We start from the raw sequence: 13,851 nt of genomic DNA, 5'->3' as shown, positions 1-13,851 counted from the left end.
GCAATTTCAAGCGGGTTTCACAGGAGACTCATCAGGGGCCTACGAATATTTTTCTTCTGGGCGTGGTGTCTTATTTCCTTTGCATTTTTGCATAACAGCCCTCCTGACCATTTCCAACTTTTTAGAGTTTCATAGCCTTCATGCAGAGCACGTTTTCATATCGGAATATAGTCACGGGCAGGGACTTTGAGGTTATGAAGAAAATTATTTTTTAAACAGAATCGAGACTAAGAGAGGGGCCCTAGCCAGGGGAATTTGTGGAACAAGAGCTTCTCCTACCTCACGGCTCAGAGTGACAGCTCGCCTCAGCCAGAGGACTACATTTCCCGGCGTGCGCTGCGCATCTCACAGGCACAAGGCTGGCGGGCTCCGGGCTCTCTACCTCCGCCCAGCTAGCCAATAGGAACGCCCCGCTTGGGCCTCTGCCCGACAAGGAGCACGCGGGAACGGGGGCACTAAAACTACATTTCCCGACGCACAGGTGGTTGAACGCCGACCAATCAGCGCCAAGAATTTCGAGGCTCGGGGAGGAGTCGGCTTGGTTGGCCACCCTCATTGGCTAGGAGACGCCTAGTCGAGCCGGAACCCGGGAGCGAGCAAAACGCAATGACATTTCCTCTTTAAATATCGGAGCCGGGCCCCCTCGGAGAAATGGCCGCGTCGGCAGGTGGGTGGCGTGTCTCGGCCGTGGCTGTGTCGGAGGCGTGAAGCCGGCGCGCGGACGGCGGCCGCGGCCTGGGGAGGCGGCCGAGAGGCGGGAGGGGAGGATGGAGAGGCGGCGGGAGGGGAGGCGAGGTTGAATGGGGAAGGTGGGCGGCGCGCCCGCGGTGATGGGGCGTCTGGGTACCGGCCGCCCGCGAGGCGGTTGAGGGGTGCCCTGGCGGTCGCCCGGGGTCGCGCTGCCCTCGGGAGCCTCCCGCCTCGCGCCCGGCCCGGAGCCCAGTCCCCCGCTCGCCGCCGCCGCCGCCGGCTCGGCTGGCTCGCCTCACACGCTTCGCGAGCGCGGCGGTCCGGGCTCGCCGGGCTCCCGAGGAGCGCGCCGGCCTGGGAACTTGTTCGCCCCTGGTGGGCTCTGTGTGGAGCCTTAGACACGGGCGTTTGTGTAAGGGGTGGGGGTGGGAAGAAAAAATAACAAAACCAAACTCCGCGACGCCGTAACTGGCTTCGAACTTCTTGTGGTTGTACGATTTTTCTCCTAGATTTAAGTAAGTCTTCCCCAACACCGAATGGGATTTCATCTTCAGACACAGCCAACGATACCATGGACCCCTTCCATGCTTGCAGTATTCTTAAGCAACTCAAAACAATGTACGATGAAGGACAGTTGACAGACATTGTAGTGGAAGTGGATCACGGGAAAACATTTTCCTGTCATAGAAACGTTCTTGCTGCCATCAGCCCCTACTTCAGGTATGACGACGGAAGAAACTTGTGTTGCTACCCATGCCCAGACTCCCTTTCATCCCCAGGGTTGCCCACTTGGTTTTGAGACTTAGTTGGGACAAATAAATAAAAGGCAAACAATGAGTCTATTTTCTGAGAGTACGTAACGGGCTTCATTAATGTAGCCCTTGTTTTGAGCTGTGGGACTCTAGAATTCAGAGGCTTGGATTTTTCAAGTTAGTGGACCCCTGTGTGAGGTATTTCCAGTGTGGATGCCGCCGGGCACATGTGAAAATTATAGTGCTTTGAAATGAAATTCGCCAACGCAGCTACACTAAAGCATGGCAAGTGGGCAGGGCAGCTCTACATGTGGCTGCTGACTGTTAGACTGGGCAGCATAGATACACAATGTTTCAATCATTGGAAGTTTTATTAGAGAATGACCTAGAATTTATATGTAAATATGTTTGGGCTTTTGTTTGTTTTGTTTTTGGACGTATATTTTTTTTTTTTTAAGAGTTTAAAACATAGGAACCTGTAAGTTAGGACTTAGTAGATTGTTTTAAGGCCATGGGGTTTTGTAAAAAAGTAGTGAAACAGTTTATGCTGTAGTTTCTAAGATTCCCAGAAGTAGTTCATGCTTTTTTCACTTTCATTTTGTATTTACTTTTATCGTACAATATTGGAAACTAAGTTCTTATTCCAAGAACAGGTGATTGGAATAGATAATTTTCTACCTGAGCATAAATATTTTGTTTTAAGTGCTTGCTTCTGAAAGCCCTTCAACATTCAGAAATGGTTCTTGGCTGACAGGAAGATTATCTTGTCAGCCACGCTCTTGCTTTATCTTTTGCTTATAAGGCACATCCCACTTTAATGTTGCATTCATTTCTTGTTCCTCGTTGAATGAAGTTACTTCATTTCTCATACTTAAAACCATTTAGACTTGCCTTGGGTAGGTAATTGAACTACTGAGTATTAATTATCACAGTATAAAAAGCTGAAAAGAAAAGAAAAAAAAAGATATGGAACATAAGTTTGGTCTTGCAGTGGAAACCACTGCTCCTGCTCATGTATGTGTTTGAATATATGGCACATGTTGCTCCTTACCAAACTCTGAAGCTTAATTGATATGTATTGTCTTCCATAATCTTTATAGTCTTATCCCTACACAGCTATTTCCATTTACATATGGAAAAAAGATGGAGTGAGTGATTCCTAAGTCATTCAAATGGCAGAGATAGATTTTATTCTAAAATTAAACTCTTGACTGTATGACACTTAAAGAACAAAAATGGGTGAAGTGAGTCTTCCTTAAAGTTCCTGTTTTTTTTTTTTAAACTATTTGCATAGTAAGAAAATTTGAATTTTAGTCAAGTGGTAATATTAAACCTAAAATTTACATTATTGAAGTAAAAAGATATGTAGTCTGTACTCCAAGCTGGGCCTTTGTATCCTCAAGGTTTTGTATACTATATATTAAAATCCCATGTATTGAGATGGCTCAGTGGTTAAGAGTACTTACTGCTCTTGCAGAAGACCCAAATTTGGTTCTCAGCACCTATATCAAGCTGCACACAACCATCTGTAACTCAAATTCCTGGGGATCCAGGGCTTTCTTCTAAACTCTGTAGGCATCTGTATTCACATGTGGACAGTCCTACACACACACACACACACACACACACACAGATAAAAAGAATAAAATATTTTTTAAAAATTCCCATGTATTTTATGGGGCCTTCAAAAGTGTTTGCCCATTTTCTCACTTAGGATACTTTTCACAGTATAACAAAAGTTATAGATATAACAAAAGTGTCTAGAACTCAGTTACTTTTATCTCCAATACCATACTAATTCCTTCAGGTATCTCCTAAGCAACCCATATATTTTCAAAAAGAGTAAAAGCATGCATCTTTTCTCATAGGACATTTGGAAGAAAAAAAATTTAGAGTTTCCTACAGTGGTGGAAGGGCATGTGTTTAAAACCAGCACTTGGAGAGCCAGAGGCAGTGGGATATCTGTGAGTTCGAGACCAGCCTGGTCTACACAGTGAGATCTAGGACAGTCAGGGCTATATAAAAATACTTTATCTCAAAACAACTACAAAAGTTTTTTAGAATGAAACCTTACAGAAAGGAAATGATATTTACAAATGGATAATACTTAGAAGTCCACGTGTTTTATTTGCTTAATGTTTGGGAAAGAAAGTTCTATAAATATACTCATTTGAAAAAGCAAAAGAATCAGACCATCTTAACTGAAGCTGCATATTTGCTGTGTGCTCAGGCTGTTTGAAATTACAGTTCAGGATGCCGTGAATTTATGGCTGCCCTTGAGCCTCAACCTTCCACTGATGGGTCAAAAACTGCTGCACCCATCTTAGACACTTACACTGGGGAATTTAAGAATAATTTCTAAGAATCAGTGATGTGTTAAATGTAAAAACTATGTGCAGGAGAGATGGTTCAGTGGTTAAAGAGCACTAACCGTTCTTCCAGAGGACCAAGGTTCAATTCCCAACACCCACATGGTGGTTCTTAACCAACTGAAACTCCAGTTCTTCTAGATCTGGTGCCGTTTTCTGGCCACCTCTGGCACTAGATATACTGAGGTACCTGTGGTAATTCTTACACATTTAAAAAAAAAAATGTTAAACTTTTTAGAAAATGGCATATTAACCCTAACCTAACTTTTTATATAGATATAAATAGGTAAAATTTAGGAACTTTAACTGAGAAAATGAAGTATCTCTATTAAGGAAGCCTTTTCAAAGTGTTCAAGAGTAAAGTGGTTTTTTAAAAGATGTAGGTAAAAAATATGTACCTGTGAAGAATGCCATGCTCTTTCTGAGATGAAAATTTACTTTGTGCATACAAGTTCCCCTGCAATTTTCACTGGACCATCAAAAGAATTTATTAGACTGGCTCCCTGTGCTTAGGACTGATTTTTGCTATCTTGATGTTATCCTGAACTTTTCTGGGACATGATAATTTAACATCCATTATCTCTAAGGCAATTTGACTAGAAGCTTGGATAGGTGCTCCAAGGACAATCAGATCTGAAGTACATCACTTATGGTTTGCTTTCTTACCAGTATTCTCCTTTTCCCATAATTAGCATATGAGAACAGAATCCTGCCCCTCTCCCTCTTCCAGTTCTTATGTGGACTCTTGGGTGAGACTGAGCAACCCAGTTAGCACAAGATTTAATTACTAAGAGACACCTATAAGAATCTCATTCAGTGTGCACAGAGGGCTTTTTACAAGAAAGTGAACTTCACACAAAACACATGATTAAAACCTCATGTGTTTCTGTCTGTTAGACAAAGAGCAGGGCCTATGTCAGGGCAAGTGGCTATCTGGATTAGGGCAATACATTCTAGGGTGTTACTTAGGGGTGTATAGGAGTGGGAGAGTTGTAGAAGTACTAGAAAGATAGTTCAGAGTTTGTTTATTCAGTCTCATTCCAGCCACAGTTACCTTGTTACTCTGGTGATCAAGGGTTTTTTTTTTTTTTTTTTTTCCAGCCTTCTTATCTATAAAAGACCACTATCCCAAAAGAGTCTCCATGGCTTGCTGCAGGAGGCCACACGGCCCTCCTATCAGCTTTGGTTCCCTGGTGATTTCAACTTGAACCAGTGTGCCATATTTTTAGATTATATGTTTTTAACTTCTTTGGCACCGGATGGCATGGCTGAGAACAGAGCTTTTGGTGTTAACTAGATTTAACTCTTGATCAGTGCTATATGATTAGTTTTCAGAAGGGCTTATCTATGTGATAACCTTATGCTTATAAAAATTTTCATTTTCAGTACACATAAAATGTTAACCACTTTTTCTTTCTTAGATCCATGTTCACTAGCGGCCTTACAGAAAGTACTCAGAAAGAAGTTCGAATCATCGGTGTTGAAGCTGAATCAATGGATTTAGTATTGAATTATGCCTATACCTCTAGAGTTATTCTGACAGAGGCCAATGTTCAAGCCTTGTTCACTACAGCTAGCATCTTCCAAATTCCTTCCATACAAGACCAGTGTGCTAAGTATATGATTAGTCATTTGGACCCACAAAATTCTATTGGGGTCTTTATCTTTGCTGATCATTATGGTCATCAGGAACTTGGAGATCGATCAAAAGAATACATCCGTAAAAAGTTTCTGTGTGTCACCAAAGAACAAGAGTTTCTCCAACTGACAAAAGACCAACTCATAAGCATACTAGATAGTGATGACTTAAATGTAGACCGGGAAGAACATGTTTATGAAAGCATTATAAGGTGGTTTGAACATGAGCAGAATGAAAGAGAAATACACCTTCCAGAGATTTTTGCCAAATGTATACGATTTCCTCTGCTGGAAGATGCATTCGTCGAGAAAATTCCACCTCAGTTTGCACAGGCCATAGTCAAAAGCTGTGGAGAAAAGGGACCAGCTAACACCAATGGTTGTACACAGAGGCTCGGAATGACTGCTTCCGAAATGATCATATGCTTTGATGCTGCACACAAACACTCAGGAAAGAAGCAAACAGTGCCTTGTCTAGATATAGCCACAGGAAGAGTGTTTAAACTATGCAAACCACCAAATGACCTAAGAGAAGTTGGGATTCTTGTATCACCGGATAATGACATTTACATTGCAGGAGGGTACAGGCCGAGCAGCAGTGAGGTGTCCATCGATCATAAGGCAGAAAATGATTTTTGGATGTATGACCATTCCACAAACAGATGGCTAGCCAAGCCATCCTTGCTCCGAGCTAGAATAGGCTGCAAACTTGTATATTGCTGCGGTAAAATGTATGCAATTGGAGGGCGTGTTTATGAAGGTGATGGAAGAAACTCCCTGAAGTCTGTGGAGTGCTATGACAGCAGAGAGAATTGCTGGATGACTGTTTGTGCCATGCCAGTTGCACTGGAGTTTCATAATGCTGTGGAACACAGAGAAAAGATCTACGTTTTACAGGGTAGGTGACATGGCGATTCTTCACAAAACGTCGTGCCAAGGGTGCTTTACTTAATAATAGGAAAGCAGCTAATACTTCTAGTAGTTAATACTTCTGGTTTCCTAACTGTAAACTAGGCTAGAAGATTCTCTCAGAAGATCAAGGTCAAAAATGTTTAAAATTTTAGAAAATATTACTGAAATGCTCTGCTTTTGAGTTAGGTTTGGATCTCATAAAGTATTTTAAAAAACATGATAAGTAATAGTTCAGCAATTACTGAGTATTTCAGAGTGTTTTTAAAGTCTAAAGGTTAATCATACCTGGCTATTTTTGTTCTTCAATAATACCAAGAAATGTGGCAACTACTTTTTTATGGAACTTACTGAAGGAGTTTACTCAAGTTATACTTATTTACCAAGGGGTTGGTTCTTTTTCAAGATTTATTTTTCTATTATATGATGAGCATTTTGCCTGCATTTATGGTTGTGCACCATGTGAATACAATATCCATGGGGACCAGAAGAGGGTGTTGGATTGCCTGGACCTGCAGTTATAAACAGTTGTAAACTGCCATGTGGGCCCTGGAAACTGAACTCAGGCCCTCTAGGAGAGCAGACCAGCAAGTGCTTTTAAACACTGAGCTATATTTCCAGCTCAAAAAAAAACCTACTAGTTTTTAAATTTTCTGTATATGAGTGTTTTGCCTGAACATATGTCAGTGTACCACATGCATACTTTGTCACTGCAGAAGCTAGAAGAGGAATACTCTGGAACTAGAGTTACAGATGGCTTTCAGCTGCCATGGGGGTGGTGAGAATTGAACTAGAGCCCTCTAAAAGAGCAGCTAATGTTCTTCCCAGCCCCCACAAAGGGTTTCAGTAGCTAGAAAAATTACAAAGGCTTGAAATTATGTTCTTCATATCTTAGCTTTTTGTTTGTTTAATTGTACATATATGAATGTGCAGGCCAGACACTAACATTGAGTATCTTTCTATTCCTGGCCACTTTTTTTTTTTTTGACAAGGCTGTCATTAAAAGTGGAGCCTACCAATTTGCTAGACTAGTTGGTTTTCAAGCCCCTCAGAAATCTAACTTTCTCTGCTCCCTCACTGTTGGGGTTACGTATGTATGCCACCATGCCCTGCTTTGTTGTGGATTCTAGGGATCATGCTAATATTGCAAGCACGTTACCCACTGAGCCTTCTCCCTAGCCCCTTAATTTTTCTTAAATTTTTAATTGCTGGGATTTTGAATGCACTGTAGGTAAATTCTAAAATTTTTATTCATTTACAGTGTTCCTTAATGGATTATATTTCTTATATGACTACTTAAAATGTAGGTTTTCATGAAGATTTTTTTAAAGCCTACCCCATTTTTTAAAAATGATATTCTTTGCTCTAGTCCTTTGACTTAACATTTCTCAGAGATGTCTACATGTTTGCTGTAAGTTGCTTATTAATTATGCAGAATTAATTAAGGCATAGTACTGTCTGGTACTATATTTTAGTTAAATGAAAGCATGGCATGATTTGGGTTTATCTTTGCAAAGTATAAGAATGGGTGTATAAGTCATCCAATGTGGTTATATCATCCAGTGTGATGAGTCTATCCATCCATCCATCCATCCATACTTATTTATATATGTGTGTGTTATTGGCAAAATAGTTTATAGAGATAATTTTAAGGCTTCTCCTTGGAGTGTGGGGAGCTGTATATTAACATGAACTGTATATTAATATAAAAACAGCAATGATGTCATAGAATTTCAGGGTAGTTTTTAACCAGAGGTTGTATTTTATATGAGAATCTGAGGCCTTGAGAGTTTTTAAATTGCTTGCCATTGATTTTAGTTTATTAAAGAGGAGTTGAGATTTTTTTTTTTAAATCAACTTTTCTTTATAAGAAATTTGTAGAGAACTGGGACATATAAAAGGTCTTAACTCCAATTTCTTTATCAAGGATACTATAATTGTTAGTAAGGAGAGGTAATGTGTAAGCAAAAGTTGGGTAAATAAAATTGAAGTTGAAATGTCACTGTTATTAAATAGTTAATTTACAGATGGGAATGTCCCTAATTTAAAATGGTTTAAAGGGAAGCTTTACTTAGACTCCAGTATTCATGTCTAACTTAAACAAAGCCTCCTAGCATATATAACCTGACAGAAACTAGTGAAGAAGGTTATGTCTTACAGGTTGAGCATCCCTAATGTAAAGAGCCAAGATATTTTGGAATCTGAGACTTTTTGAGAGCACTGTTCTGGTTCTACACATGGAAAATTCTACACCTGACCTTCTGTAAGAGGTCACAGTCAAAACACAGGCATTGAAGATACTGTAGTAATTCATGTTTTGACTTGGTGTAATCTCCAAGATAATATATGCAGATATATGTGTATGAAGATACTTTAAAATCTGAAATACTTATATTTTCAAGCAGTTCAGATAAAGAATGCTCAATCTGTTCTACCTATACACTGCTGAAGTGTAAATTTAATCTCACCATAAAATTGATATTATCACAAAGACGTTATACAATGTTCCCATTAAGCTGGGCATAGCCACCCATGCCTATAATTCCAGCTCTCAGGAGGATGAGGTAGGAGGCTCTTAAAGGTAAGGCCAGGCTGAGCTCAGGCTGGAGACCTTATGAAAACACAAAGCTATGTTTTATCGTTAGCAAAATCTTGTAAATATTCACAACTTTAATTCTTACATTTTCCAATTGACAGTTTGACTCAGCACACATACCCTTTATGGTCAGTTTAGAATGGTAATGGACTCAATATCAGTTTCATAAATTGTTTTGAAATTTATCTTTGCTTTATATCAGCTTTGCATAACAAATCTAAATAATTCCATATGTTATTTTCTAGCCAAGTAGCACACACACATATAATGAATTTTTTTATGGTTAAGTTTTATGTATGTGTATCTGCCTTTTTTTCCCCCAGGTCATATATCCCATGCAGGTAGACTATAATATTACTGTTACTTTCTGTAGTCTAGAAGGCAAATATTTGAAAAACGTAGTCTTCAGAGTTAAAATTAAAGATGCAACCAAACATGAAAATTTACAATTCTTTTTTTTTTTCCTTAGGAGAATTCTTTCTCTTCTATGAGCCTCAAAAAGACTACTGGGGATTTTTAACCCCCATGACTGTGCCTAGAATCCAGGGCTTAGCAGCTGTGTACAAAGACTCCATCTATTACATAGCTGGAACCTGTGGAAATCATCAGCGTGTGTTTACTGTAGAAGCCTATGATATTGAGCTAAATAAATGGACTCGCAAAAAGGACTTTCCATGTGATCAATCTATAAATCCATACCTTAAGCTGGTACTTTTCCAGAATAAACTCCATTTATTTGTCCGAGCTACTCAAGTAACTGTTGAAGAACATATCTTCAGAACCAGCAGAAAGAATTCTCTTTACCAGTATGATGACATTGCTGACCAGTGGATGAAAGTGTATGAGACCCCAGATCGCCTGTGGGACCTTGGCCGACATTTTGAGTGTGCTGTGGCTAAACTCTATCCTCAGTGTCTTCAGAAAGTTCTCTAATAAGTGGCAGGCCTCAGTATATCACTGGTACCTCGTACTAAGGAAGCTTGTTTTGGAAATGCTGTCAACATTGAAAGAAGCTGGGAGAGAGTTATGGGTGCTTGAAATGATTGTGGTGTGGGGACGAATTTGTTTTTACCTTCATGACATTTTCATTTCAGTAAGGAAAGGTAATAAAGTGCAATTATCAGCATTTTTTCCACCCCTGGCATAAAAGTATCATTCTAGCATTTTGTGATAAATAGTTGCTGAGAAACCAGGTGAATCAAGACAACTATGCACTCTTTAAAAGCAGCTAGAGTATTCCTGGGTAGAGACATCCAAACTGGCTAACATGACTTTTTATTTTAAATACGGGTAACAATGTGAGGCAATATCATTTATTTAGCTGTGATCTCTCTAACACAGAGAAGCACTAACTTAGATCCTCATTCTTAACTATTTATATATATTTACATATATATTTTTGTGTACTGTTTTCAAGTGTACGAGATTTAAATGTGCTCCGTCAGCAGACTGAAGGAAAACTCAGTCTCAGAAAGAACTTTCAGTCAGATTGTTTCATGTTTCTCATGTAGCTTTAAGTTAAGCTAAAACTTTAAAGTGGCAGTTTTCTGTCCATAACTTTTTCAAGTGCTAACACTGTCTCATTTCTTAAAATCCCAGAAAGGGCTCAGATTTGCAGATGACTGGTGCTCGTATAAGTTAATTCATATGTAGTTAGGTTGATTTAAATGGTTAATGGGTCTATGTTTATTTTTCAGATTAGCATGCTAGTTCCATGGCCATGGCACTTTACCTTGTGACTCCACGAGGTCTGCTGTTTGTGTGAGAGGATATGGCCAGTGGCCATTGGTCTAACTGGATTCAGTTTTACAAATCCAAGTTTGCACTAACATGGGCTGTTTTGTTGCCCAGCCTCCTTTTCCATCCTCTTTTCTGTCCAGTCATTGTTGGTATCTTGAAAGCTAACTTATAATGTGAAGTTTTACACCTACTTTTAAAATTCTGTTTTGTAGAAACAAGTGTCTTGCCGTGGTCTAATAATTCAGTGGCTTATAAGGTTTATATTACAGTTACAACCTCACTTTAATTTTTGCACTCAACAGTGATTAATATTTTTACATGTAAATACTTGTTCTAGCTGAAGATGATACAGAAGGAAGGATGAGTGAACAGAACCGTGGGTTTTTATACCATAGGTACTAAGGCACCACTCATATTAACTGATAGTGTCTCACAGATAGTTAGGAATAGTAAAATGAAGGACAAACAACTCTTCTTTTTATCTAAGGCAGGCATTTAGATTGATAACATACTCTATGCCTCCTATAACAGATAAAGAATATACACATGAGGTCCGAGTCTGTCCTCAGTCAGAACAGCTTGATTTTCTTGAAGAAAACTGGCATGATTTGAAAAAAACAAACAAAAAGCTTGCATAAATTGTAAGGTGATACTGTGAAACATATTGAAAACATTGCCTCTTGCATCACATACCTCCTTTTTCAGAAACTTTCTAGACTTCATTACAAAGGCCCTACAAGTAGAGATATTTCTCTAAAGTGGGAGTTTGAGTGGACAGCATTTACAGAATGAGGGTGTATGTGTCCTACACAGCTGGATGTATGGTTTCTCCTAATCTCTTTGTAAATGTTGTCAACCAATAAGTTTTTTACCTCTCTAGTTTGTTTTGTGTTTTCTTTTGCTTCATGCTGTCTTAGGGTTATTTCTATGATTTATTTTTAATTGCATTATAGGTTTGAATTACTAATGAGAGGGAAAATAATTTTTACAAGAGGTATCCATGTAATTTTATTTTTGAAAACTTTGTTGAGTATCTTAAGATTTCCTGCCACTTTGACAATCTCTATTTAGGAAAATGAATTACTTGAAAACAAGACACAGAACATTGAGTTAGCAGTGTATATGTACCATCATATGATATGTAAGAGAACAACACACTGGCTAATTCTACACTAGATTCATTCTGTTGATCTGTACAAACAGTTGGTTCTTCTGTCAACAGTGCATATCAAGGGTATCATCTAAGTATAGTGTGTCAAAGCCAAGGTTTAGAATTTGCTATGGGAGTAGAATATATATTGAATTTTGTATGAAGAACTATTTGTTTACATTACATAGCTGGTATATTTTGCTACTTTTAAAAATGATTGCAGGAAAAGGTCCTAGGAAACTAAGATTAGTGATATGTGTGTATTTATGTGTAGATATTTAAGGTACATTTTCATAGTACGAGTATATAAGTAAAAGGCACAATGGCTGCAACAGGATTAAAAGATCTAACAAATGCCAATCCCACTTTAACTATGTTTCTGCATTTGAAGAATGTATGTAGCACTTTTCCTATGTAGTTTTTACACAGTGAAAACTGGGCGAAGTGTAGCTATGTTGTAGGAAAGAAGAAATTATTATTTATGTCCGTCTTTGTTTCTTGTTATCCTACAAAGTTAATGTGTAAGCATCAAGTTGATTTCATTGGTGCATGAGGAAAAGTGGTTGTGGTCTGTAGGGAACCAGAGTCCCATGTAAAGAAGTTTAAAATGGCATTCAATATTCAGTGCTCAGGTATGTAGTAAGTACTGTAGTCCTATGGGGCAAATGTGTAGATATTTTTAAACATTTTGCTGTAATTGCACAATTTTTTGCATTTTTATCTAATGTCATTGTTTCTTGTAATAAAACCTTTTCTGATTGAAAACTGCCAGTGTTGTAAACTGACCTGAAGAATGAATTTTGCAAAATTAAAATTTGGTGAAAATCACAAACTATCTCATGTGATGGTAGAATGAAATGTTTTAAGCTATTAAATATCTGGCTTGTGGCATAACCTGAATGAGTTAGAATTACCAGTATTCTGATTGTGCTAACCTAAAATGTTCATGATGCCTCTCTGATGTACATTTATCCCATTCCACATGGGATATAAAATCCTGTTTCTCTGTAGCATCCCCATACATGCACATACGTACCACTATCATCATGTCACCCTAGTCTAAGCCTGTCTTGCTTGCCTGTGTGCAGTTGCTACTGCCAGGGATTTCCTTCTACTTCCCTGTTTTCTCCTCACAGTTGAGTGATTCTGAAGTTGGGGCTGTGTCCCTCTTCTGCTCAGATCCAGTGGCCACACACTTCCATATGGGAGGCAAGCTCCTTACCAACATTATCTGCTGCCCAATACTGTCCAAACCTCTTTGTAGCTCCGTGAACTCACTGATTCTAGCCACATCAATCATGCTGTTCCTCAGACATACCAACTATCTCCCCTATTAGGGCCTTTGACCTCATCATGTTACTGATCAGAGAAGGGCTTACACTTTTGTCTTCCAGTCTGGATTAAAATAACACCCTATTGGGCTGGAGAAATGGCTCAGTTGTTAAAGAGCACTGTCTGCTCTTCCAGAGGAATGGGGTTCAAGTCCTGCCACCCACATAGCAGCTCACAACCGTAACTCCATTTCCAGGTGTTGTGGGCTCCTGGGGCATGAGGTGCACATGTGAACACAAAACTACACAGTACAAACATATATCCAGGAAAACCAAAATATTTAGAAGTTAAAATAACAACTTGCTAAGAGACTGTCCTGATTTTTTTTTTTTTTTTTTTCAGGTCCTTCCTCTCCCATTTTTCTATTTCTTCTTGCTTTGTTTATTTACTTGTGTATGTGTGTCTGAGCAGGTCACATATGTTCAGGTGCTTATGGAGACTAGAGGACATCAGATCTGGAACTGGGGTTAAAAGAGGTTGTGAGCCACCTGATGTGGGTGCTGGGAACCAATGAAAGGAACAAACACCCTTAACCACTGAACAATTTCTTCAGCTCTTACCCCTGGGTTTTAGATTGAAGGCACACAGCGTTGACAGGAAGAAGAGAGTTTTCAGTTCAGCCTCAGAGCATGCTGAGAAATGGTAGGTCTGGAGTTTCAGTAACAAAGACCAATT

At 39.2% G+C, this 13,851-nt stretch overlaps 1 protein-coding gene across 1 annotated transcript; it reads left to right on the top strand.

Annotated features, from left to right (window-relative positions):
* Positions 1-640: 640 nt before the first annotated feature.
* On the top strand, positions 641-12,621 carry Kbtbd8 (kelch repeat and BTB domain containing 8). Its single transcript, XM_055628404.1, has 4 exons — positions 641-667; positions 1,200-1,410; positions 5,233-6,347; positions 9,424-12,621. Exons 1-4 carry the CDS (start codon positions 652-654, stop codon positions 9,885-9,887), a joined length of 1,806 nt encoding a protein of 601 aa, XP_055484379.1. The 5' UTR covers positions 641-651; the 3' UTR covers positions 9,888-12,621.
* The last annotated feature ends 1,230 nt before the right edge of the window (positions 12,622-13,851 follow it).

This window comes from Psammomys obesus, unplaced genomic scaffold (assembly GCF_907164565.1).
Source record: "Psammomys obesus unplaced genomic scaffold, mPsaObe1.curated_primary_1811, whole genome shotgun sequence".
NCBI classification, from domain to species: domain Eukaryota; kingdom Metazoa; phylum Chordata; class Mammalia; order Rodentia; family Muridae; genus Psammomys; species Psammomys obesus.
This window is presented reverse-complemented; position numbering and strand designations above follow the sequence as displayed.